The sequence below is a fragment of the Cupressus sempervirens genome, chromosome 1 (assembly GCF_028749045.1).
Source record: "Cupressus sempervirens isolate cs-2001-9-10 chromosome 1, ASM2874904v1, whole genome shotgun sequence".
NCBI classification, from domain to species: domain Eukaryota; kingdom Viridiplantae; phylum Streptophyta; class Pinopsida; order Cupressales; family Cupressaceae; genus Cupressus; species Cupressus sempervirens.
In genome coordinates, this window is record NC_143118.1 from 304,373,098 (window position 1) to 304,400,123 (window position 27,026).

Consider the following 27,026-nt stretch of genomic DNA (forward strand, 5'->3'; position numbering starts at 1 on the left):
TGAACTCCAACTACTGAACTACTTGCTGCTTTACCTCTACTCCTATGAATGGAAAGATTAGCAAATGGACAGGGATCAAATCTGATGAAAGCTTACCAGTGGCTCTACCTCCATAGATGCAATGATTTAAGGGAAAAAATACTAGATTATCATGCAACGCTTCCTAAAAAGTGGCTAGGATGCCAGTGGCCTAGTTTATGAATCCCTATCAAACATCCACTAATATCACCATACAACTTACCATCTATTCTTGCTCTTGCTTAACAACTTTTTTGAAATAAAATTTACTTTAACAACTTCAATGGAATTTAACTATTGGAAGTAGAAACCATGCAATGACACCAAGCGCCCCTAACCATGCAAGTCACAACAATGATAAGAGAAGCAATTTTGGCATTATCTTAAGCAACAATTTTCTTCAACCCTTTACAAATGAGAGCAAATGGCCTTATATAGGGGCCAAAATTACAACCAACAGTAGAGATTAAGAGGCAAAATCAACGATCTTGATCAAATCCTAGAAACCCTAATTAGGGTTGCCACCCCATCGGTCAATGAGAAGACTCCACCTCATCAATGGAAAAATGAAAAAAAGGAAAAGTGGCAACCAATGAGAAGACACCAAAATGGTAGCGAATCAAATCAAACACCTATCCTACCCAAGAAGAAAGGAGAATTTGTCACTTAGGCTTACATCAAATGATCTTCTAATATAATTCTACCCTTTTCTTTCATCTTCTTAGCCAAGGCAATGAACTTGGCTAGCCTGTTGTTAATTTCCTTCATTGGAGGGCAAGGCATGTGCTTCATCTTGAGCTTAGTTGAATTCATCATGTTGCTCATTGCTTGCAGTATCTTCTCATGATTCTTCTCATATTCTTTCGCATATCCAATTTAGGCATCGAGGGAGGCGAGGGTGCCCAAATGCTCCTTCTTGATGGCAACCTTCCCCAACTCATGCAATCTCGATCCAAACTCTTCCTCATTGGCACTCTCCTCTTTGATATCTTCAAAATCAAATGCAACCCCAACATCGCCCAACATGGTTGAAATGGAAGTGTCAACGCTTGGGCTATGTTGTGCAATCTCATTCCATGCTCATTCCTCCTTCATCCACCAACTTGGTTCTTTCCAAATATCTCTCCTGTAGCCCAATAAATGCCTATAGCTTGGGAATGGCTAAGCCCTTGACTGGAAGGAAATCCTTCCACTCCCCTTCAAATGTTCTGAATTTGTCTCTAATAGCCACCAATGACCTGAATGCCGAGATAAAGGAAGGCAAGAAATTTCACCCATCTTGAATTATATCCCTGATCCAATCTTTGATTTCATGCAACTAAGCTGATATCTCTTCCATGTTGCTCCCGTTGTCTTGCGGAAGGGCTGCCTGATGCAACTGTTGGATAGGTTGACAATCTCTCCAATACTTGTTTTTGGCCTCCAACTTTACAATCCTCTTGTTTGTCTTCTTCAACCTTTCTCTAATTGAAACCATGCCTTTTTGGATCTCCTCACACTCCATGTCATCAGTGATTCTACCCAAGTTATGCTCTACAATCTCATACTCGTGTGCTACAATCTCATCCACTGCCTTTTTAACCTTCGGTATAGCAATCTGAACTTTTTGATGACACTCATCATCACTCCTGATTACCTTTGCCACCATTTTTGCAATTTGTTTTTGTTTCTCACTATCTTCCTTTTCCACTAACCCTTGAATATCTTCAACTATTTGGACAATCACCACCTCGCCTCTTGGCATAAGCATTTGCCTTAACCATAGCGATGCAGTGCATCTCCCCAAATTTGGATTTGGTTCGACTAGCAAAGCATCACCAACGGCCTCAGGTGCCTGACTTACTTCATCAATATCAATTGGCCTATCCTCTTCTTCACTAGTGACTGTCATACCATCTCCATGTTGGTCCTTCGAGAGAGGAGAGTACTCGGTACTGTCATTATAACCACTTGATTCTGAATCAGAGCTCACCTCATCCGAGAGCCTTTGTCTACTTGTATTAACCTCTTGGCTCCTAGCCTCAATTATGCTCTTGCTTGACGGTGCTACATTCTGTCTCTTTGCTGGAGGCTCTTGATGTTCTTTACTTTTCTCAACCTCCAAATTTCTCTTCTTGCTCTTAATTGCTCTTTGTTGCCAGCTGCTGCCCCCACTTTTTTGTCTGATTGACTCTGCTGGACCTTCTTCCTCCGATTTCATCTTCTCATAAGGCGTACCTTCTGACTTTGTAATTTCCTTAACTTCTCATTGTACCATGACTCAGTGTGTAGATCAATTGTCTTTGTAACTGCCTCTAAGGAAGGATCCTGATGAACATCCCAATCCACTGGACCCGATTGTGTTCCATCAACTGTATCATAATCTTCTCTTAGTAGATTTTCATCATGTTCTAGTTGATTAGGAATATCAAGGCCTCTCCATCTGATTTCCCTCATCATGCCCATTGAGAATCTTGAGAAAGATAGCTTCCTCACATGAAAGTCATCCTGTGCATTGGCCCAAAAATCTTCTATAGTAGAAACATGTTCGAATGTGTTTTCATGGGATGCCTTCATAAGACCACTAGGATCGAATCCCTGTCTTGCTCTATACCATCCTAGATGATACCGTTCTAACTCTTGCACAGCTGCAAAGACAACAGGATTGGGGCAAGTATCATTGCCTATTCCAAATGAGAAGGTAATCCCTGTCTCACCTTTAAGTTTCATCATCTTGTCATAATGCTCAAGTTGCCTAGCCAACTCCATCAAAATTATCCTGTCAGGTGGGTACGTTGGAGGTCTCTTGGGACAAACTATACTTTCTACTACCCTGATATATGTGAATTACGGAAATCAGATGAACCAACTCCCATACTTATTAACTTTTGCTTCCGCTTCTAATGATAGCCTCCTAGCAGGTGTCCCCTGTAATATTCTTACCGTCTTCATGGAAAAGGCGTCATAAAACATCTTATAATCTTTGGTGTTGTGCAAATGAAGCTGTGGATAGCACTCATGCACCAAACATTGCTCCGGCCCATTGCCAATCACTCCTAAGGTCTTAAGTCCAGGATTTTCATATAGTCTCGCAATCAGATAGAAAAGATAGGATCCCATGTAGAATTGCTTTTGATTTTGCACTGTCCTAAGTTGCAACTCTAAATTTTGACTTATAATTCTAGCCCAATCGAATTTTCTCTTTCCATTTTCAATTTCATCAATAAAATAGTACATCTAGTTCTCACATTGCATACCTTGAGCCACACCCATGATTCGGTTGAGAAGCACAATAAGATCGCCATACTCTGATTTGAAATCTGACTTGGTGAGTTTTGACGACTTGGTAACTCCCTTGTTGCCTTCGTGTAACCAATTCTGCTTTAGATGAATGAAGTAGGCCTCCTGATTATCCTAAAAGAACTTGGCTGCCTGATCCATCATTACCACTATCATGCCTTTATGTTGGGGAATATTGAATACATCTTCGACCACTTGTCCGTTGATGTTAGCCAACACTCTCTTCCCTTAAAAAATGATGGGCTTGGTCACAATATGAAATCGGGATGCACACTCCATTACCAATTCCGGACAAGGCAAAGTAGGAGGGAAAGCTGTCGCGTGTACAATTCCGCTCTTGTAGATCTTCTTTGCCATGGGGGATTGTCCTTCCTTCAATCTATCCTTTAAGTGTACCATGTTCACCGTGCCGATATTGGTGTCACTTATTCGCCTCACTTTCGAGAAGAAGGTGGTCTTAAGCATTCTTACTTGCACTAACATCTACCATCCTAGACACTTATTTCTATCCCTTCGTTCTAAATGATATAGACTACACTTATCAATCTCCAAACTTCTTTCTATCGATTGAATCTAGCTTATTTCTGCCTTTCCAAATCCTATCTCTACACTTATCAATTTCCAAACTTCAATCCTTTGGGTGGGACTACTTTAGGATGGACTACACTTACATCTCCCAACTTTAATCCTAGGGTGGTCTAGCTTATTTCTACCTCTCCAAGTGTCCTATCATGAAATCTACACTTATATCTCCCAACTTCAGCCTATCAATGGAAATGATGAAGTGGTGGATGAATAGTGCAAGAAGAATATAAGAGAAATGAACCAAGCAAGAACAAGGAATAAAATCTGCATTTAAAACCGATTTTCACCTCTAAAAATGAATGAGAATCTCACCTTAAATCTACCTTCTACCAATAATCGGGCCCCTTCAAGTTCAGATCAGATCTCAAAATTTTCAACCCTTCTCCAAAATATGATGCCCTAGTGAATGAATTGCTTGCAAAAAATCTTCCCTTTTCAGAATTTCAACTTCCCAAACTTGCCCACAAATGCAAAAAGAAAAGAAAAGAAGAGCTTAAATCACCTTGCCTCCACCCCAAACAAAATTGCCTTAGCTAGAGGAAGAATTCGCTGCCAAAGAAGGAAATCTCAGACCTCAAAAAATCGCTCAATCTTGCAAAAATCGGATCTGCTCCTCCAAATCACCCTAGGGCAGAAATTGCCCAATTTGAAGGAAGAAAATAGCTGCCAAAGAATGGAAAACTGACCCCAAAAATCGCTGCTAAGGAAGAATTCACCCAACTGGAGGAAAAATTTGCACAACCAAGTAAGAGGAGATGAAATGGATGAGGAAGTAAGAAGGGGGAAGCCCCTTCTTATATCCTCTAGTTGATCTCCAGAGTGGGCCAACCTACCTGGAGGGAAACAAAAAATTAAGTTAAACTTCCAAAGATGGCCCAGTTTTAAGTAAAATGTTAAAATAACCAAGCCCCATAGTGAAATTGACCCATTTAATTGCTAGTTTGATCCAGAATTGCAAAATAAAAACAAGGTAAGCCTAGGAGATGTCAAAATTTTCATTTGACAACATTTTGGCAATTATAATATCATTTATATCAAATCTAGCATGCTGAAATCAATTTTCAATTCCAAATTACCAATTTCCTTTAACATTTCTAAAATCTTCTAGGCCAAATTTCAACCCAATTAATGAGATTTTGCAATTTAATCCAATTTCAATTCTACAATGCAATTTCATATTTTTAACAAAAATAAATCTTTTTCCTGGCAATCAAAATTCAAACTCTAAATACAATTTCACCATCAAAATTTCTTTTCATCGAAAAACTTCAAGATTTTCCAAATTGACTAAATCCAAAAATCATTTTGAAAATGCTCAAACTTATACAATTATATCAAATTTTCAAAAAATCCGTTTAAGTGCAAAATTTTCTATTCTATCCTGCCAGATATCATTTTAACCATCGAAAAAAATGTTGTCGTTGAATTCCGTTTGGCTTAAGGATAAAATTGCATGTTCCGGAAAATCAAGTTTAGCATCGGGTGAAAACAAACTGAATCCTCTCCTGGCCCGAAGGCATCCAAGGTGCAAAAATTGTCAATTCAAAAAAAGCCTTTGGACCACTCCAAATCTTGCCAAGGCAACCGAAAAATTCCCAACACTCGCGAAAATTGCCAAGGCTTGCCCGAAAAAGGGGGTCCCCAAAAATTTTGGGGTGATGGTGTGAAAACCTTACAACACAAATCTAACTATACTATTCTATCATCTATCCTAACCCCAAATTGTAAAGACCTCTCTAGATCGAGATTACTAACCTTCTTGAGGATCTCTGGGTCCTGAAAGATATAATATCGATTCTAATACCACCAATTACTTCTATGTCTTTTTATGGAGTACTCCCTCTAAGATTCTTCATGGAAGAGGTAATCTTTGTCCAAGGCCCTTATCACTTAAGCACATGTTGCCATCAACGGAATATTCTGGCTGTTAAGATTGTATCATCCTCACTCATGTTGGTCAAATGGAGACTAACCTTGCATACCGACATTAAGGAGGTGATGCCATATTAAGATCACTCTATTCCCTCAAAAGGGACTCTCTTGATCTTAAAGCATTAATCATAACCATTAGGAATGTGTATGATCCATTGGAAATCCACCTTTAAATATACATATATACATATGTATAAATTATTTATAACATAAATTCATAAAAACAATATATATATATTCATACCTTACCTTTATTCTTACTTGGTACATGTGGTGCTTCTGTCCCGCAATGAGCTTGTACTTAATTTGTTTTTTATTGGTTTTTCTTCAAAGAGTTTTATTGACTTCTTAATATGATATGTTGTCTTTGTACTTCCTACCTTCTATTTTCTATTGAATGGAGATACGGCTATCATACCTTTTGAGCCTTATTACTTTTCTTTTCTATTTGCTGTCATTGCTGTTCCCTATATCTGATCAGATATGCATGATGCCATCTGCCAGCATGGGTAATTCCTTAGCATGATTGCACACACACACACACACACACATTCACGGAACTAATTTTCATATGAATTCTCCGTCTATTTGTAGACCGTATCGGGTCTGATCTCCATCCCTATTAGTCACTGTGTAATCCTTCATCATCCTTTGTTCGCTGCTTCTTTCTTTATTGCAGCTGTATTCTATAGAATCAGTCTATATATTACAATATTTTGACTCCCTTCTCTCTCCTTTTCATGCAATGGTATTTATTTTGTTTCCTTCCGTTATTTTGATTGCACATTATTATAACCCTTTCATTCTGCAGCCCCTCCCCCCCTCCCCTGATATCTGAAATCTATTTCTTTTTTATTTTCCATGTTCAAAAGGTGGCAATCTATGACATCCAACTAGTCATCTTCCTTCATTATCGATAGGGTTTAGTTGTGACATGCCAACATAAAATATTGTTGATTAGTCACTAGTATGAAACAAACCTTCTATGCTTAATATTGATAGTGATTCCCTTACTTATCCATTGCTTATTTGGTCTTTTGTGACTGATTTGTAATCGGTTAGGTCTTAAGTATTGATATGCCTTATTCACGAGTTATTCATTAATTAACTATTGCTTGATAAATAATATATAAATATTTAAGTAACATTGTTTAATTAAGTATTGCTCTATATGTGTGTGTGTGTGTAATTAATTGAGTAACATTGTTTGATCAATCAGTTATCTATATATATATATTAGTTCATCGATATTAATAAACATATAAGTTTAACTGATTAAATCCATAACCAACTGCATTACACTCTTATTCAATCGCGATTCATTGCATAGGTCAATATTTGTCATTTTTTTATCTTTAGAAGTATTCAGTCTCTTTCCTTAGTAATATGTACTTGTAGCATTATGAACTTATTGTTTATTTAACTCCAACCAATTCTTGTGCTATCAAGCATATGATTCTTGCTTCACCATTAACTATCATTCTACATATTTATTTGATCTCTCTACAATTATGGCTTATGTCTATATCCATTCATTTATATTTAATGATTCTTAATAGTTAGTTGATCCCTTTATTAATATATTACTATTAAATTATTAATCTTTCTTACCAAATAGATGATGATTCAAGCCTGCTTAATTAATCGACAGTCACTACTTAATTTGGAGCTACATATGAATTAGTGATACTAATGTCTAATTCTCTCTTCTCAGGTTCTCTCATTGATTTGATTATGTTATTATTATTTATTTATCTTTGTAATTTAATTTTATTATTATTATTATTGAATCTTATTATAGAAAGGGGTCATCACAAAGAGACTATTTGATGATTTCTGCACTATTCCTAGTAGAGTACAATACACATTCAGCTACTCTTATTGAGATAATATTCCAGATGGAATGAGGAGCATCAAGTTTTCCACACAAGTCGGGATAAGTCTCATTTGGTTATATGTTGGACCAACATGAGGATTCTGTGAGAAGTTGGAAGGACATAGTATTCAAATCAAAATAAAAGAACGATACGATTTGGTAGAGTTGCGTTTCTGCCACATTATAGAATTAGCGGCACTGTCAGAGACTATTGAATACCTCATTCTGGAGATGTTTGGAAGGAGAACTTACATAGTAATACTATCATGGTTGTACAAAATGGTTCAATCTTTCCCAGGTGCATGATTTCATATAGATGTTTGTCTAATTATATGTCTCTAAAGGAAGAGTATTAAGAGAATTGAACACTTAAAGTCCTTTTTCCTATGTGGTTGGAGTTGCCACCTTTTTCTTAAAATTTAGGCATATAAGCTTGTTTAATAAGTTTGCATTTTGTCTAAGATTATTAGGTTAAGGATGTAGCCAGTTCTCGCTATTATTATTCTGTCTTAGTAAAGTGGTTTTGCTCATGGAAGATAAATTCTGGTCAGCATTATAACAATTCATGAAGTGCTTCTCTCTATGAAGGTTAATAATATTAAATGGGTTGGCTTTATTCTGGAACTAGATTTGATGAAGACATATAACCATGTTGCATGGGATTTCTATATTAAAATTGTGGAAAAGTTTTGTTTAGAAAAAGTTTTTAAAAATTATTATGGAATTGGTTTCTACTCCTAATTTTTTTGTTATAATAAATAATATACCCTATGGTATTTTCAGAAGTTCAAGAGATATCCATCAGGGTGCTTGGATTTTGCCTTTCTTGTTTCTTATATAGTGGAATCTTTGGTGGGAAGTCTTTTTAGAGAAAGTTTAAAGAGCTGAATTAAAGGTATTGAATCTACTTTCACCCATGCCACATCCTCAAATCAATTGTTTCTGGATGAAAGCTTTGGGCAAAATCTAAGCCAAAGAGTACCCTTTTTTTTGAATACATCTTTGCAAAGTTAGTAGAAGATTGTTGACATTTTAGGGTGTCAAATCAATTCCCTCTTCCTCACACGACAGTTTGCTGCTCTTTAAGGGAGTAGTTCCTAATTCATGTTGGAGTAGTTTAGTGGACAGAGTTCAATGCAAATTCCTAACTTGAAAAGATTCTGTTGTAAGACAACAGGTAAATTCCAATTGATGAAGGCTACCGTTCAAAATCTTTTGGTCTATACTATGAGTTTGCTTCAGATTTCTACCAAATCTGTTGATAAGGTAGGAAAAAAAAAACATCATGAATCCATAGAAACATAAAAACACCAATTCAGATACATCCATCAAATACACAGGCAAGTAGATACACAAGCCTAATTAATTTTGTAATGATTTCAGTGGCAACTGCAAAGTTTTACAGGGTGGCTTTTGTTATATTTACCTATATAATACATAGAAAGATTTTTTTAACATTAATAATTATTCATTCTAAAATTTTGAATACAGTCAATTGGTAGAATCCTAAATCCAAATGGCTAGCAAATCACATACAATGCAAGTTAATACACTAAGAAATCAGGCTGAATAAGAAGTGTTGGAGGATAAATTACCTGTTCTTACTGCAGGATTTTGATATGAAGCTCCAAAATGGAAATGCTGAAGATGCATCACAGAATGTTGAATTTTGTTCTTTGAATCCTGGGGAAAGGATAACTCGGGTATAATCTTTCTTAATTGCTTTATGTTACAAACTTTTGAATATTTTAGAAAATAGCTACTAAAGATTCTCTATTATGCTTTTAAATGAGATTTTCTAAAATTTCTGTATGGTTTATACGTCCACTTTGGTTCCCTTGCAGGCAAAAGGTTTTCCTGGCTCTCTATCAGCCAGGGCCCTTGAAATGGTAGAAGCATTGGAAGGAAAGGTAGGTTGAACGTGATACTACCTACAGAGTTTTATATAATGATGCTTTGTGAAAATATGCAAATCATTCTTTTTCTTTTCTTGGAAGAACTTCTTTGTTGCATTTCAGGATTGCATTGTGACACTTAAATTGTTGAGAGTAATCAGATCTTTCAACTTATCCAGATTGTATCTGATGAAAATTTCTCAGCTCTTCCTTGGGAAATCTGCTTTCATTGGGATAATAGCTCCTCCAATTTGTAAAAATATCAAATTGTGTCCAAGGGGTTTAGCTTAGTTGAAGCAATGAGTTCTCATTGTGGTCACCCTAGTTCAAATCTCAAGATGGACATCTTTGTGGAATTCTAAGTTGTGACTCTTGGTCTTCCATTGGTTGTATTTGTCTCATTCTAAAAGGTGGATTCTAAGTTATCACTCTTGGCCTTCCTGATGCAAGTAGTGGGTGTAAATACCAATTACTCTCACAATTCATCCCTTGAGCTTCTCCTAAGCCCTACCAATACTTCTCCAAGTCCCTTAGGACCTACCATTGGCTAGAGGTACGGTGAATGATCCTTCTTTACTTGCCCATTCACCTTCCAAACTCACCTCTACTTTCTAGGTAAACAATAAGCCTCTAAAAAGGCAACCAAACTCCCCCTTACACCTTACTTCCTTGTACCCTCCAGGATCTCAAGCATTCCTACATTCCTTCACACTTCTTTCCAAGGTTTCAAGACAAACAATAGGTTTTGGGCACTTTACCAAACTCAAACAACAAACTTGCGCTAGGAGACTTAATTGGGACAGTTCCTTGTAGCCCTATTTTACTGTCTCGCCCCTAAAACACACAAATCTTACAAAGAATTGTAAAGTTTCTTACCATATTTCAATGTGAGGCTGACTGATGCACGACTTCGGTTGCAGGTGTGAACACTGATGTCGCTGAATTTGATCACCGATGTCGCTGAATTTGATTTGTTCCAGATCTGTATATGTTAGTGCAGAAATAACAGAGTTAACAAAATGTTCCTGACCTTGAGATGCTATCAATCCTTTGATGTACTTGCATTAATTGATTTCGATGCCTTGTTATGTCGGGCAGATTGAATATACATATAACACAGAGTAAGGGTGAATGGGCATGTCTCTGAATGGAGACAAGATCATTAACCATTGAACCGATTCAATGTTTGTTTATCATAACCAATTTTAAGTAGACTTAACACAAGTCTTAAACATGTATAACTGATCATAATGAACTCGATTCATATATAGCTTGATGTATAGATCAATAATGATCTTAAATCAAAGGAATGATAATAAGTTTTGATCATGTCTGAGCTGTGATCTCAGAATATATATATATATATATATATATATATATATATATATATATATATATATATATATATATATATATATATATATGTATGTATGTATGTATGTTCATCGGTTTCAACTATATCGATCAAATGCAGAATTACATATACTGCCATTATATATATAACAGTATGTACATAATACTGGTATACATATATACATATGTATATATAGATCCAGATCACAGATAAAGTCAGACCGAAGCTACATGCTTTAACAAGAACCCACCAAAAAAATTGAGGAATCTTTCATAAGTCATTGAGCCCTAAGAAACTTCAAAAGATGGGATTTGGGTTTGTCCTCCTTACCCATAAACTAGCAAGCCCTAATTTAGGCCTATTAAGGGCTAATATCACAGTTTGTTCTAAAACTTGCTTAGCTCTATAACCCACCTCACAAATGACCATGCCAACACCTAGGGCATCTCAAAAAAAATCTTCAACTCCACGGTTTCAAGCATCCATACTTCTCCTACTGATCTTTGCAATCGTTTTCCTTCACTGTCTATTGGCTAAGCACATGAAGATGCTTAGCCTAATGATCTCCAATGGACTTCAAGCTGGTGGGTAGTATAAAAATAAACTATAAAACATTGAACTCCATCTTATACCCCTTCTTCATACCGAGTTTCAGGATTTTCCACCATGGGGTTTAGGAGGGAGATTCCATTTTGCTTCCAAACCCTAGTTGCAGGTTAGGGTAGCCAGTGAACAAAAACCAATCCAAAACTTTCTGCAAACTTATCTACAACTACCCAATGATTTAGCACATCTCCTAAAAGTCAAAAGGAAACTATCTATATTGAAACATGTACAAACTATTACCAAATACAATCAGATGTCAAAACTGTACTAACTGTCCTACACACCAAAAACTTGAAATTGCTTTATTACTTCAACTCCTCAAATCAACAACCCTTTCCACGGTTGGAATACATCAAGATATAGGTCACATAATTGGACCTTTCATCTTCTTACATGTTTGATCAATCATTCAATGGCCATGACTGTTGGCCTTCCAAAAGTTGTCAAAAAGTTGCAAAAATTGCTCAGCAACAAAAATTGTTGCTTGACAACATTTTGACAACTTTTTCATTTTTAATGCTTTTGACCTCTAAATACCCTCAAATGGATTCAAATGCATGCTAAAACACAAGACACTTATTAAAAACTTGAAAATGCATTTTTTGGTCAAATCCCAACATTGACTGACCTAGACCTTGAACATAGGTCTTAATACAAACATGAACAAAATTGCTTAAATGAACACTAAAGCTGCTTGAAACCTAACATATTGATTTATGTCAATCTTAGACACTAATTACCATCCTAATACATCAAAATTGTTGTTTGACTTGACTAGTCAGGACCTTGGGCCCCTACACCATTTCCAATTGTTGTTTCTAGTGTGATTGCTCTTAAGGAGTGTGAATAAGTTGTTAATTGTTGCTTGTAAGGAGCGCCCGCTTTGTAAATGATCTTAATATAAATAGAAAAATCAAATTGTGTGAAATCTACTCTTGAGATCACTAACATATAAGCACTTCTCAATTTAAGGTCTGTAATTGCAATCAAAATCCTGATCACTTGCACTTCCTATTAGAGCTTATTAGAACAATAATGTAATAAGTTGCATGTCTATCCTTGTATGTAATAAATCAGGTGATATAGCATAGGAGGTTGTTTTATTGCAACTCAATAGTGAGCCTCTTGTATAGTCATTTATACGGTAGTTGTAACATTAATGTGGTACTTGAAATGGTAAATATTTAGATCTACAAATTGTTGCTCTCTCTTCATGAAGGGAAAGCCCTTTGCTCTCATCTCAGTTTTTTTCTTATAATAGAATTGGTATGAGAACCAACTTTGCTCTTGAGTAGGAAATTGGAATGAGAAGGTTGCAAGATATTTATAATGGTGTGGCAGTTGTGATTGTGGATTGAAGTCACAAGGTCATGCAATAAGGGCATAGAAAAGTTGCTGAAAAAAGTGCCAATATTTTTGACCTGATCTTGGAAAAAGGATTTTAGAGGTCATTGTCATTTCTTTCTAGCTTAGTCATGGATTTGTTAGGCTGTGGGTAAAAAAACACTAGGAACTGGTTTAGCAATTGTGGGTAGACTCAAACAAATTAAGCTGTTACTTGTGATTGAATGAGTGAAATGATTGTGAGGGTTTTACGGTGGATTGCAGTTTGAAAGAAACCTAGTTGCAGTTTGCAGTTTTGATATGGAAAATACATTCCTGGGAGCACATAGAGTCAGATAGTCATTTTTTTAAAAAGTTTGTGTTCATTGATAGAAGGATCTTTTTGCAATTGTGGAAATACTGACAAAAATGATGAATTGCATAGCTTAGAGGTATTGTGAATTGTAGAAAGTTGTGAGGGCTAAGGTTCAAATTTGCCACTATTAGGACATAGTTTGTGGGATTTTTGTTCTATTCAACTCCTTTGCAAATTTTGCAATTTCAAAATCTATAGTAAAAAATTTTGGAAACCCAAACAATTAAAAAAGGCAGTTCAAAAAATATTTATAAAATTTGGTGGTTTCAAAATATATTTGAAAATAGTCATAAATTTGACAGAGCTTACAAAATTTAAGGATTAATCTTTATATATATATGTATGTATGTAGATATATATATGTATATATATGTGTGTGTGTGTATATATATATATATATATATCATAGTAACATGGGGATGTGTCCCTCCACTTTTTGTCCCACGTCCCGTAGACAAGGATGCACCGGGGACTTTGGGACTCCATTCCCTTGCCCCTAGCAGTGCCACTAGATTTTGCCATCTCCGCCAATGATGGGGGGCTGTCCCAATGCTGACTATTTGCTGATTTGACTATTTATGTTCAATGTTTGATATTCCAATTAAATGCAATGTTCAAGTATTTACTATTTCATAGATTCAGAGACATTGGGATTTCCAAGACCGCATGGTTTGTGATTATGTGGTTGTATGAGATTGTTGGGGCCGATTTAGGACTCTAGAGGGTTTTTCCAATCCGATTCAGATTACCATTCGGGTGAAGTAGGGGTGCCCTCTCTCCCCCACCTAATTCGATATTTACATTGACGAGTTGGAGACTTTTCTTAGGGATTTCTCCCTTCGGAGAGATGGTTGGTACTTGCACTAGGTTCTGATTTCTATTCTTCTCTTTGTGGATAATGTGATTTTGTTGGCCTCCTCGCCTGAGGGCCTTCAGCATCTTCTTGATGGGCTGCCTTCGTTCTATGATTGACGACATCTTGATGCAAACCTAAGCAAGACATGGGTTATGGTCTTCAAAGCATGAAGACTTCACATCTCCATTTCAGCTTCCAGGGTCGAGAGATCAAGGTTGTTTTCTCATATACTTACCTTGGGGTTAACTTCTCTAGCCCCCACTTCAGTTTGAAGCCGTCTATTTAGCCTTGGATATCTAAGGGGATGGGCTCCCTTGCCTTGCTGGAGAGACAGTGTTTCATACATCATTTTTAGGATACTACTTCCAAATTGGCCCTCCTGGACTCTTTTGTCAAACCAACAGTTTTATATGGTTTAGTGGTGTGGGGACCCTCCCTCCTACCTTCTTATTGGGACTCGGTTGAGGGAGTCCAGATGCTCCTCCTTAGACGTATTATCAGATGCCACAGATCCACTCCACGTAGTGTCATTTTGGCTGAGTTTGGTGTACATCCCTTCAAACTTGGGGCCATCTTTGATCTGATTTGATTTATTCGCCACCTACAAGGGTTTGTTGACTTAGTTGGTGGATGTGATAGGTACTCATACATGGCATACTGCTCTTCAGTCACGATTGGCAGTTCAGATCTGACTTCTAGGGCTTGTTGTTGGTATGCCCAAGCCACCACCTTATTCGTCTGCCTCCCAATTTTCAGCTCTCAGTCCCTTAGAACCTTCTAGTGGTGTCTCTTGTTGGACATTAATAAATTTATCTCATCTCATCTTATCTTATCTATTGCAATACATCTTTTCATAACTAGCATTGTTAAGTACCATATGTATAGTATAGACGACCCCCTTGATCCCCCGCCACCTTCCCTCCATTGACCCCCCTACTGTCCCCAAATTAAGGCCCCTCTGTCCACCTATCCCAAAAACTTGCCCCCTTGTTCCGTCGTCCCCTCGTTCCCTAGGACGGTGTAACTATGATATATATGTGTGTGTGTGTGTGGGGTGGGGAGGGGGGTCACAAATTGAAGGGGTTTCTATGGTTTTTGGACTTTGATTTAAATGTTAATATGTCATTATATTTTTACAGAACATACATGTAATTTTATAAGGCCGAAAGCACACAAATTTATGGGAAACAAATAATAATATCTAAAGCCATAAGATACAAATGCTAGAAAAAAATGTTAAAAGACAACTAATTAAATACAATTGTAAAGAGTTGCAAGCTTCTCTTGATTATGTATATTTAATTAATTAAATATTGAAACTTTGTTATTTCAATGATGGGCCTATATATTATTTCATTGGGAAATTATAAAGTGGGTCACTTTACGAGGGAGGAATGGAATAAATGAAAATAACTCTCTCCAAGGATAACATAAAAGAGGTTGAGAATCAGGCAAGAGCCTATAACACAATGGTAAGTTGTGAGCCTTTCATCTCGTAGGTCTTGGGTTTGTGTCTATTCGAGTTTAACACGTAATAATAATAATTTTCAACAAATGATAATAAATAATCAAGGCTTTGGCCCATTGCCTATAAAAAAAATTGAGGTTGACAATCAAAATGAAAATCATTTATTCATTTCTTTTATATTATCTTAGATATATTTAAGAGATTCTCCTTGGGGTTAGCAAACCCTAGAATGAAAATCATACCCTTGTTGGTTGATTTGACGAAATTCAATTTCATCCAACATTGGTGGCTCTGCTTAGGATTCATTGGTGCATCCATTGGTTGAATTAGTTTCGGAGCTCAGTATTGAGGCATCTAACTAGCCGATTTACAGGTGGAGTCACACAGGTTTCATGTAGGAGATAAAATAAAATTCTGGAAGTTTGTAGGCAAACAAAAATTTATTTGTTTTGCAGTTGGATGAAAATTATTGATGTGTCATCCTTATAATGGTTGTATTGTGTCCCCAAAGGGTGAGGCATGTCATCACAGCTGTTGGAAGGAGCAGATGGATAGGTTATAGTGACTGATTTGAATGGCAGCACTGTTGTTGGAGAATTTGTAGTCAAATGTTAAATGTTTTCTTTGTTGATAAAGGTCATAAACAAATATTAATTCTGCTTTTTGCCGTTGTAAGCAGTCAGTAGTGAAAAATTTCATTGGTATATGATATATCTTGGAATGAAGGGCAATTGTTTGTTGAAATGCTTTCACCTTCTGTGGAAGATTATGACTGGTTGCAAACATATATTTTTCTATCATTTACATAACACTTTCAAAATAAACAAGTTCAGAAATCATAAGTTGTGAACCTTATGTCAAGTGTTTGGTGAAATGCCAATACCAAGAGCTCAGAAATTTGGTAGAAATTAGACTTGGGTTCTTACAGAGTTAGTTGAATAACCCATCACTATAGTCCTCATTCAAGTTCTGCAACTTGGCATTGCCATGTTAGAGATGGGCATTTGCAGGAACTAGTAAATCCAGAAGTTGATATTAAAAAACATACAGTGGTAGAGGTGAAAAGGGAACAACTTGAGGATATTGCAAGTAAATGTGTTACAACAAATGCCAAGTTGAAAGTAGAGGTCAAGTATATGCAAATTTGAGTGGACATTATCAATATACTATGCCAGTTTTGTATAAGATCCCAACCTCTACTATAACACTTAAATGTCCAACTTTAGAATATTGCAAATTAAATCATGCAAAGCATCCACAACGTATGATACACTAAAAGGTGAAGATAGAAAAATCTAGGTGTAGCTTGAAACTCTTTGTGAGGAGCTTTCTGGGTTCAAATTAAACAATTCAGAGGAGTGTTTGGCTTGAGATTGGCACCCATCACATGACTATTTATAGAAGTCAAGATGATCACCAACTCTATCTAGTTCCTGGGAAGCTCATAAAAGCAGAAAATACATTGTAGATATCATAAGGCAGATACATGTACTTAAAAAGGCTATATTGCAATGGGATCGATCTTATACACATCTTAATCTACGGTGATATATAATCATGATCATTTACTAGTCATAAAAATTTAGGTATCTTTTTGGTTTACGTAGCCACAATGCCTTAAGAACAACCATGGTTTCTGTATTGAGACCTGATGGCTCAACATCTATTCAATCCTGTTATTATCTGAGTTTTCAATTGTTTTGCAGAGTTTTTATTTTATATTTTATTTATTTATATATTTAGTTTTTTTGAGAATAAATATATATGAATTTGCAAATAATTGACAATGCATGTAATGGAATCTAACTCTTGCAAAATCCAAGTAGAACTATTTCAATTTATTCAATAGATAATCATATTGCGTACATTTGCACTTTTTGGAATTAAGCAATTAAATTTCGCACTATCAAAGGAACCTGTTATGCAGATGCAGCTCATAGAAATTCATCATTTCCATTCCAGATCATCACACTGTGCCTTGATACCCTTGGACGCCCAATATAGAGGTGTTTTGAACTCTAAATGGTATATGCTTGGACCTAGGAACTAGCTGCTGGGTCTAGATGGCTCATGTGGGCTGTATAAGTGGACTCGCTACCTCAAAAACCTCCACAATACTCTTACAGGACTGTGATTTATTACAGCTAGCTGTCTATAGAGAATTCTGCAATTAAAGCCCTTGATGATAATTCAATCTTCTCTTAATATTATGCAATTTAGCATAAATATGACCCTTGGAAGCCATTGTTTTGATTAAGTAAAAACAGGTTTTAAAGGACCCAAAACCTTACAACAGCAGAGTTCTAGAGAGTAGCATGAGAAAAGAACAACACAGAGAAGAAACCAAAAACAACATGAAACAGACCTTAGAAAACAAAAAAGAGGTCACAGAAGATAGTGTTGGAAAAGACAGCAAAAGTCCAACAAAGCAATAGCAACCGGCCAGCTAAGGAGTATTAATCAAATTCACAACCTGGTCCACCAGAGAATGCATGGTTTCAGTAGTAGCTTTCACCTTGTCTTTCTTACTGGTTTCCTCAATCTTCTTCGAATGGGCCCAAGTACGCTTGCTAGGTCCTTGAGAATCAGCCCCCAGGGGAAAATCCTGGCCTTTATCTGCCTCATTCTTCTTCAGGAAATTAGTCATATTATCCACCAGCTGTTTAAGTTGTTTATCCATGTTACCCAACTTGGTTTCAAGTTTTGACTCCTTCCCCTGGATACTGCTAATGTCCTTGTCCGTAACCCTTTGCTTAGCTTCCATCACAGGGATCTTGTGCATTAGATTTTTCACTTCTTCCGCATTTCCTATGACCTTTGAAAGCCTATCAATGTGCTGTCCTAAGGTTCTTTCCTCTCTGGCCGTTTTGCTCAATTGTTCCACTTCCTTGTTTAGCAACACCATTTTATGCTTGAGGATGCCAATGTCCTTTTGAATAGAGCCAGGGTTACCAAATAGGCCTCTAGAGGAACCTAGCCTTTCACCGGCAAAATCACCCCCATCAGATTTAGACCCCTGTTCTCCATCATCAGCATAGTCAGAATCCTTATTCATCTTATTGACATTTTTATTATCCTTCGCCGCACAGACTTCCTTCTCCTCTCCAAGCGTTGAGCCAAGGGCTCATCATCGGAATGAGGAGAAGTCCTCTCATCATGACAACCCTTGCCCTTTCCTTTACTACCTCCCCTGTTTTTGATATGCTCTCTGACAATTTCTTCAACATAATCACTTTCCCTCTCCCGGTCAGAATCTTCCTTCTCAATAGTCTTTTTCCTTTTTTTAGTGCTGCCACTCAAACCTTTTTTTGGGCTAACCAGACCCCCTTTGGCCTCATCTTGCGTATCAGAGTCATAGCCCTTTTCCAGAATGCTCCCTTCAATGTCTTGATCACCCCCTTTAAGGTTTCTGGGTTTTGGGATTTTTTTTGATTTGAGCACATTCATAATCAATACCATTAAACCTTCATGGCAGACATGTTCTCCAGTCGGGTCATGCTAGATGGCTTGGGTAGAAATGGAAAGCGATTGCAACAGATTGGAAGGAAAATTCACCCTAATATCATGTCGAAAATGGTTTGCCAGCACAAAGTGGTAACCATACAATTTTGTATATCTACCATCCAAAGTTAAATATTCTATAATAACAAAGAATAGAAATTGCCACGGACGAGACATAGAAGCCGGGTTAAAATAAGAATTACCTATCTTAACCAGACGATTTCTTTCTTGTTCAGTCTCGATAAAGTCATCAATCGCCTTATTCGAGATCTTCCTTTCCCTATAAAAATTCATCCGGTCCAAATCCAAACCAGTAGCCTCCGCAATGATCTCTTCCGTGATCTCCATCCTTTGGTTCCCAACCAACACCGAGCCATCCATCCGAGATTTAACGAACTGGTCCGTGATAGCAGGGTTACTACCTTTGAGTCTCTCCATGTAACTAGTAAAATTGCCATGCCTGAGGATGTCCCAAACCTCTGGTTTATTCTTCCATTTTGCACAGCTAGGTTGTTCAACCCGTTTCCTCTTTCCCCCCATTATCTCTGCTATAGATGCACTGGTTTGCTTGCATTGAAAACTCCCAAACACTCTGCGATCACCACTACCTAAGCACAGATAGAAAGAAGCAACCCATAATCCGTGTGAGCTGTCCACATTTCTAAAAATAATTGCCCACCTCACTCGAAAGGATTTAAAATCATAATTCATTAACAGCATCATTATTATGGGATTTTTGCTGGGATTTCCATTTGTCATGCTTAACATGCTCGCGGCCATCAGCAGGTAAAGTGTCATATGACTCCCATATGATCTTTTGATCATTACAACACGCCACATTTGAAGACCAATCGGCTAAACCATTGGCTTCCCTATAATTATGGGATATTATGTAATTTTGGAAAGAATTAATAATATAACCTGTCTTAGAAATAATATTGGTAATGGTCCATGAGGGTGGGTTAATTTTCTTTAAGTAGTTTATGATATTAAGGGAATCACCTTCAATCCAAATGTTCTTCAAATTCAAATCTTTGGCATAAATAAGACCATAAAGTGCAACAGAGGCTTCAACCATGTGATTGGTTTGACACCCCAAAGGTATAGCCATACCACCAACAAAGTCACCATTATAATTTCTAATCACCACTCCACAAACTCCACAACCAGCCCTGGAAGCCATTGTTATCTAGAAGAATGAATGGATATTTCTCCATCTCTAATTGCTGAAAAACATTGAAGAATTTTGCCCCCTCCATTGCTGATGAATTGCAGAAACCCTTTCTCCCACACAATTCCCAAATTCCCAGAAAATAAAACAAACTTACATATGCATTATGAAATCGATTTGCAATTTTCCTTTTTATAAATTATTCTTGAGGTTTGATTAAAGAGGCTTCTGAGTTAAGTCACATTAATGACTTATTACCATAGTTACACCGCCCTGGGGGACGGGAGGACAGGGGAATGTGGGTACAAAGGGGCCTTAGGGTGAGGTCCCGTGAAGGGGGCTTAAGCTTTATTTTTTAGGAAGCAGGAGGTCTCATGAGTAAAATTATATTTTGCTATGGGATTATTCAGAATCTTCTCCTAAAAAGTAGAAGCCCCTAATTTTTAGGAAGTGGGTGAAAAAGGGGTGGGGCTGGAAATAGCTCCACCAACTTAGGAATGCTTTCTTCCACTTGTCAAACATCTAAATTTTAGATTTTTAGTTAAAATATAGATTTTGAGGAAAACTAATTTTATAATACATACCTTAAATTTTGGAATTCAATTTTGAGCTTGAATATACAACATAAGCCATGGGACCGCTAGCCTTAAAAAATTCCCTAAAAAATAGCAAGTGGCTTCCGCTCTATTTTATAGGAAGCCCCATTCCATGGGACCCCAATCTTAATTTGAGGACGACAATGGGGGACCGCGGGGGTTGTATACACTATAGATATAGTACTTAAAATGCTAGTTATGAAAAGATGTATTGCAATATAAGATATAAAGATGTAAAAGAGTAAATACTTGAACATTGCATTGAATTGGAACATTGAACATTGAATATAAATAGTCAAATCAGCAAATAGTTAACATTGGGATGTCGCACCATCCTTGGTGAAGGTGGTGGAATCTAGTAGCGTCACTAGGGAAGCGGGAACAGAGTCCCCATGTTACTATGCTTATTACATTGCAATGAAGTGACTTAATAGTATCAATTTAATAACTCCTTGGTATGGGTGCCCAATTAATTTAATCAATTAAGGCACTTTAATGAAAACTTGGCCCCATTTACTTTATAACTTAATAATAATATTTTATAACATCTTATTAATAAAGTTAAACTTTATTAATAATTAAATCATATAATGCCAAGCTATTGAATCTTCTCCAAAAGTCAACTAAGAATCCAAACATCCACTACAATTGCCAAATGACCAGGCACCCTGCTAAAGATAGAAGTTCAGCAAAATTGACTTAATATAAATAACAATTCCCTGAATAACTGCTCAAGCCAAAGATGCCAAATCTAAACATTGCAACATAACATATCTAGGCGCTCTGTGATAGAGAGAAATCCCGACTTTCCTAAAATCGACACTTACTATTAATAGTAGTAAGTGTGCCAAAGTAAACCAAAGGAAGAGCAATCCTGAGCGCTACTGTTCTTTGGAATGGGAATTGGGCTCCAGTTTTGTCAACTAAGCCCTCTAACAATGTGACTAAGTCTATGAGGGCCACTGATAGGCTAAATAAAACTACCGGCCATGGTGAGCTAAAAATTGGACATTACGATTTCAAAGGTAGATGATTGTGGCAGGATAGAGCTGACTATGAAGAACAAAATGAGATAAACCTATTGCAAGTGAAATGTTCCATACTAAGTCAATTGCCAAGACATCCAAAAGGCATATCAAACTCAGTAGAGATACTCCTTTGTATAAATGTACCTAGATATAAGAAGCGACTAAGGTATGAGATATTGGTGGAGAGATTATTGACAAAGGGAGCATACAGAACAAAGTGGATAAATAGTAGACTTGTTCAGGTATGAAGAATACGTCTAAGACATATATTGTAGAATACAAGACTGTTACATACTACATGATGGGATCATGATTGTTTGTGTGTTATGATATATGATTTATAGGTGTGTACATGAATATGTTTAATTTTGTATATTCTGTTCAGCTGCAACCTTTTGTATTCTACTGCATAAGTCTGAACTTCCTCTTATAGCTCATGTTAGGTGTGTGTACATAGAGAAACACAGACACATACACTTACATAAATCTACATAACTAGACACACACATATGTATACACACACACACACACACACACACATACATAGACACATAGGTTCAAACTTCAAATCTATAAAATCTAACTATAAGCATTCAACTGGGTTGTGTAAGCATCCATATAGGATTGACATTGACATGTCAAGGAAAATGGCCCATGTAAGCATCTATACAATCAGTCTGCCTATTTTATCACTACGCAATCCATAAAATTGTGTAGGTTTTCCTGAGCTTGCTGAGGCCAAACCTAGACAATTCCCAGGCTAAACTTGAACTGGACTCAAACCAGTTTTTAACCCAGCCCCGGTTGCAGCCTCCCTGGGAGGAATCCGATAGCTTAGAACTAAATCAATAGAAGAAGAAAATTAGTGAACTAACCTTAAAGATGGAAAGAAGAGGAAGTTGCAGTATGTTAACTGAAAATAATCATCTTTATCTCTTCCTATTTTGTTATATTACCCTTAATGCTGGAAAGAGTTTTTCCCACCAGATCTCCCTTGCCACTGTTGATTTGTATTTTCTCATTTATATTTCTATGTTCAAGAGGTTACCTCTTGGCGATGAAATGTATGAAAATAAAATGTATTCTAAATCTGATTTTTGTTCATTCCTGTTTAATACATTAACTCTTGAAATTAATTGCCCTCAATTTCCCTTTTCCAAGCAAGGGTTGGTCTGCCTTTTAATTTTACAGTAGGCACATTGAGGTTTACTGTATTCATTATTATTTTAAAAAGGCTGAAAGTTTTTGTTTTTTGAAGATGAAGTTACAAATTGATTCGTTAAATTGCATTTATTGTTTGTTTAATATACTGTGCATGCTTATGGCAGTACTTGTAATATTTGCAATGTTTACCATATCTACTTTATTACTATTAATGATTTTATTGAGATAAGTAAATGTTGATTATAAGGTTTAACTTTTATTAATTTACTCAATTAATGCTAAATTTCATTTTCAATAAACTATCAAAAAATAATACTAATATCAAAACACCTTAGAGGATTTATTTATTTATTTATGAATATTACTAAGGGTAACCAATACAAGTAGTTTCTTGCTCATGGTAAGAGCATTCTTTGATCAATTGAGATGAAGTTTAGTGACTTGGCCAACAATTAGCGATGTCAGATACAATAAATTTTGTTTGGATGGGCTCTTGTTGTATTTTATTATGGGCTTCTTGATTGTATAATATGCAAATACTATTGATGTTCATTACAACGACATGATTTGTTCTCTTTGTTGCTTTGTTTTTATATTTCCAGCGTGTGGAGTCATTCACTACTTCTTTAGGTCTACTTGCAAAAGAAAGGTGAAGATTATTAAAACATCTGAATTGATTTATGAGTTGTGCAGCATTGTAAGTTTTGTAGATACATTTTTCTCTTTCTAAGATGGATATATTTTATCATCTGGGTTTGTTTTATAGTGGCCTATGGTTGAGGAGGTTGGACAAGAAGATTGAAAGAACAGTTTTGCATTCTTATCGCAAGGTATGAAGAGATTTTGTTGTTATAGGTGGATTTTATAGACTTCTTAGTGAAGAGCTAAAATGCAATAGAAGATAGATTTATCAAAAAAAAGAATGCAATAGAAGATAGAATTACTATTTTTTTGTACAAGTTGACATCTGTTAAAATAAATGTAATACGTTGAGTTGATTCTTGGGAGCACAATATTGAAATGCATGTGCCATAATGAGAGTTTTTGATATGATAAAGTTATAGGAAAATGACTACAATGGTCACAACAAAAACATGCTTGTTTATATACAACATCGTTGCAATTATAATGTCAAGGGAATAACAAGCACTGGAGAGATGATGGGGAATCACCCTAAATAGAAAGCAGGAACCTGATAGCTTTCATATAAATTGTATGCTCAAATCATCAATTCCTTATGTTGGCTTGATTGTGGGCAACATTAACTAATTATGACTTTTTACGCTTGATGATGATGAGTATGTAATAATGAAAATACTTGATATAATAAAGTAATGAAAATATATGCAATAATCACAATAAAAATAGGGTAGTTTCTATTTGAAAAGTCTAAAGATCAATATTAGACAAGTCTTAAGATCAAGAAGATCACAATTATAATGTCAAGGGTGTAACTAACACTCGAGATGACAATGAATCACCACAGTACAAGGCGAAAAATTTGAAGATATCCTCAAACCCAACTTTCTATAACACTCTTTTCCTTTAGAGATGGTTTAAAATCAGCTTTCTAGAAAATGACAGAAAATTTGTCTTCAATCAAGTTGCTTGAAAACAGGCAATTTTGGGGAACAACTGATTGTGACGTCCCCTTTTTGAAAGAAAATTTAATAAATAAATAATAATATTAAAATATAAAAATAAATAAATAAATAATAAAATGATACAATTTTTTTGCAGTCTCTAAGATACAAAAACATAAAAAGTGATAATCAAGTAAGACATTTGTTTCTCATATCAACACTCATAGCAAGCACATCCCAATATAAACGTTTGCAAGAATATTGAGATCTTGAAGTGAAGAGCACACAATTATACTGAGAGGTAGGAGGAAGGGGGGGATATGAATCAGTATAATAGCAACTTGTTCCAATTAAAACTTTAATCAAAACAATTGCCACAATAACTGAAACAGACAATTATGCACTTGAGAACAATGACACTAAGACTTAAGTGGAAACCAAATGAAGTAGAAAATCACTGCAAATAATTGCTTTTATGTTAACTTGTTCTGTTACATTGATTTGTAGGCATCAACCTACTAGATACTGCAACCTCTATGTTTATGAGCACCAACTCCCACTCTTTGTAGGCACCTACTGGAAGCATTAACCCACACTTCTAGTCTTCGTGATCACCTACACATTGCACACAAACTGCTTTTCCACCTTGTTAGTGTTGCTTTCTTCAATTGATGATGGACACTTTCTTATACAGTTTTTCTTCTTGCATCTGTATGGATTTTAATTGCAGCACACACCTTTCTTATATGTATTATCTCCCTAAAGTATGGATCTTGCATCTGTATGGATCTTGAATTGCACCACATGGTCATATTTTTTATAAATCAGATTTTCAATCTGATTATATATTTCCTTTCTACTTCCTTTACACTTGTTTCAACTTCTTCATTTACTCTACTTTTCTCTCTTACATATTCTTCTTATTCCACTTGCCAACATTTTATTGTAAATAATGTATTCTTCTTTTATATAAGAGGAGATGTCTCTTTGAAATGAAGTGTCTCTTCACAAGTTTATTTTCCTTTGATTATCTCTTATACATCTCACTGTAATCTGCATAATTTCTTGTTCTTTACTCATACATTTTCTTTGTTTTCCTTAAACCTCTTTGTTCTGTTTTCTTCTACTCACATATACTCCATTCCTTTCACATATACTTCATTCCTTACATTGCAGATGATATGTTTTTCCTTTTTATATTTTCCAAATAAATGAGAATTAACCTTTTAAATACCAATGAATGTGTCCCTTCATTTAATTAACCCTTCCTTATTTTATTTATCACACCTTCTCTTATATATAAATTTTCCTTATTACAATGCAACATAGCATCTATTTTGCTGACTTGTCTTTGCTTTGACCTCTTAAATTATATTCTCTATAACTTTGTCTTGATTAATCTCAACACTTATCATCCATATTCTGACTGGATATTCCAATATCTAATTGATGAAAACTTATGTCTTAATTAACTCACCTTTTTATTTCTTCCCCAAAGAGAACTTTTAGAGATGTTATAAACATCATTTTATTCTTTCATCAGTCTCCATCAAACTTTTCAAATTTATTACCAAATATACTTGCTGACCTGGATATTATAATCGTTGCTGCCTTACATATTCAATCAATTTGATCATTGTATAACCTTTCTGTTGCTGGAAGTTTATATATATATTTAGTGTTCTGTCATCTTCATATGAATCTCAATCTTGCTTTGTTGTGTCACTGTACACATGAATCATTGTCAAAGTTGATTTAATATTAGTACTACTATATGATGTGAATTCCTGACAGCTCATTATTGAATAACATTGATTTGAATGCTTCATATCCATATTATCATTTTACTTCTAACTGTATCCATGTTAATATTGTCATATATACACTACTTGTTTCAGTCACTCCTATATGATATTGATGTTTCATTGCCATAATTTCAACTGATGTAGTAAAATTCTTCAAATCGTATATTCTTCCATGTCGACGTTATTCCATGCTGAAATTTTACTTTTGTCTTTATCACTCTCTAACCAACTCATTAATCAGAGATATGCCACTATAGTCAACCTCACAAATAGTTCTTGGTCTTTATTAAATAACCTTGTTGTAATAACATAAGTCACTTTCCCATATGGCTGTTGTGTAATATGCATTTTGTTCTTGTAAGATGTCACTGCTGTCTCAGACCCATATCATGTCATATCTTTCACAAAATGATGTCAATGTATACTTCCATCTCCTGAACTTACTTCTTGATTCTTCATAATTTCTATCTTTGTTTTGATATTAATGGTAATGAACAGTTTCTCATTTGCCATCAATGATAATATTCCCATCATGAAGATCAAAGTTTGAAGAATCTATAGTTGAGAACATAGTTAGAAGCCTTAGACTCAGCTCAGATCAGGCTTGGAC

General features: G+C 35.8%; 1 protein-coding gene across 11 annotated transcripts in view; it reads left to right on the forward strand.

The window, feature by feature from the left end:
- LOC149577320 (E3 UFM1-protein ligase-like protein) overlaps positions 1-27,026 on the forward strand; it is a 280,489-nt gene that overhangs the window by 112,423 nt on the left and 141,040 nt on the right. For all 11 annotated transcript variants that reach the window (XM_089823447.1, XM_089823448.1, XM_089823445.1 and 8 more), the window contains exons 13-16: positions 9,301-9,393; positions 9,535-9,600; positions 23,631-23,677; positions 23,795-23,858. In XM_089823447.1, coding sequence (XP_089679573.1) covers positions 9,301-9,393; positions 9,535-9,600; positions 23,631-23,677; positions 23,795-23,858 — 270 coding nt within the window. The remainder of the gene's footprint in view (positions 1-9,300; positions 9,394-9,534; positions 9,601-23,630; positions 23,678-23,794; positions 23,859-27,026) is intronic.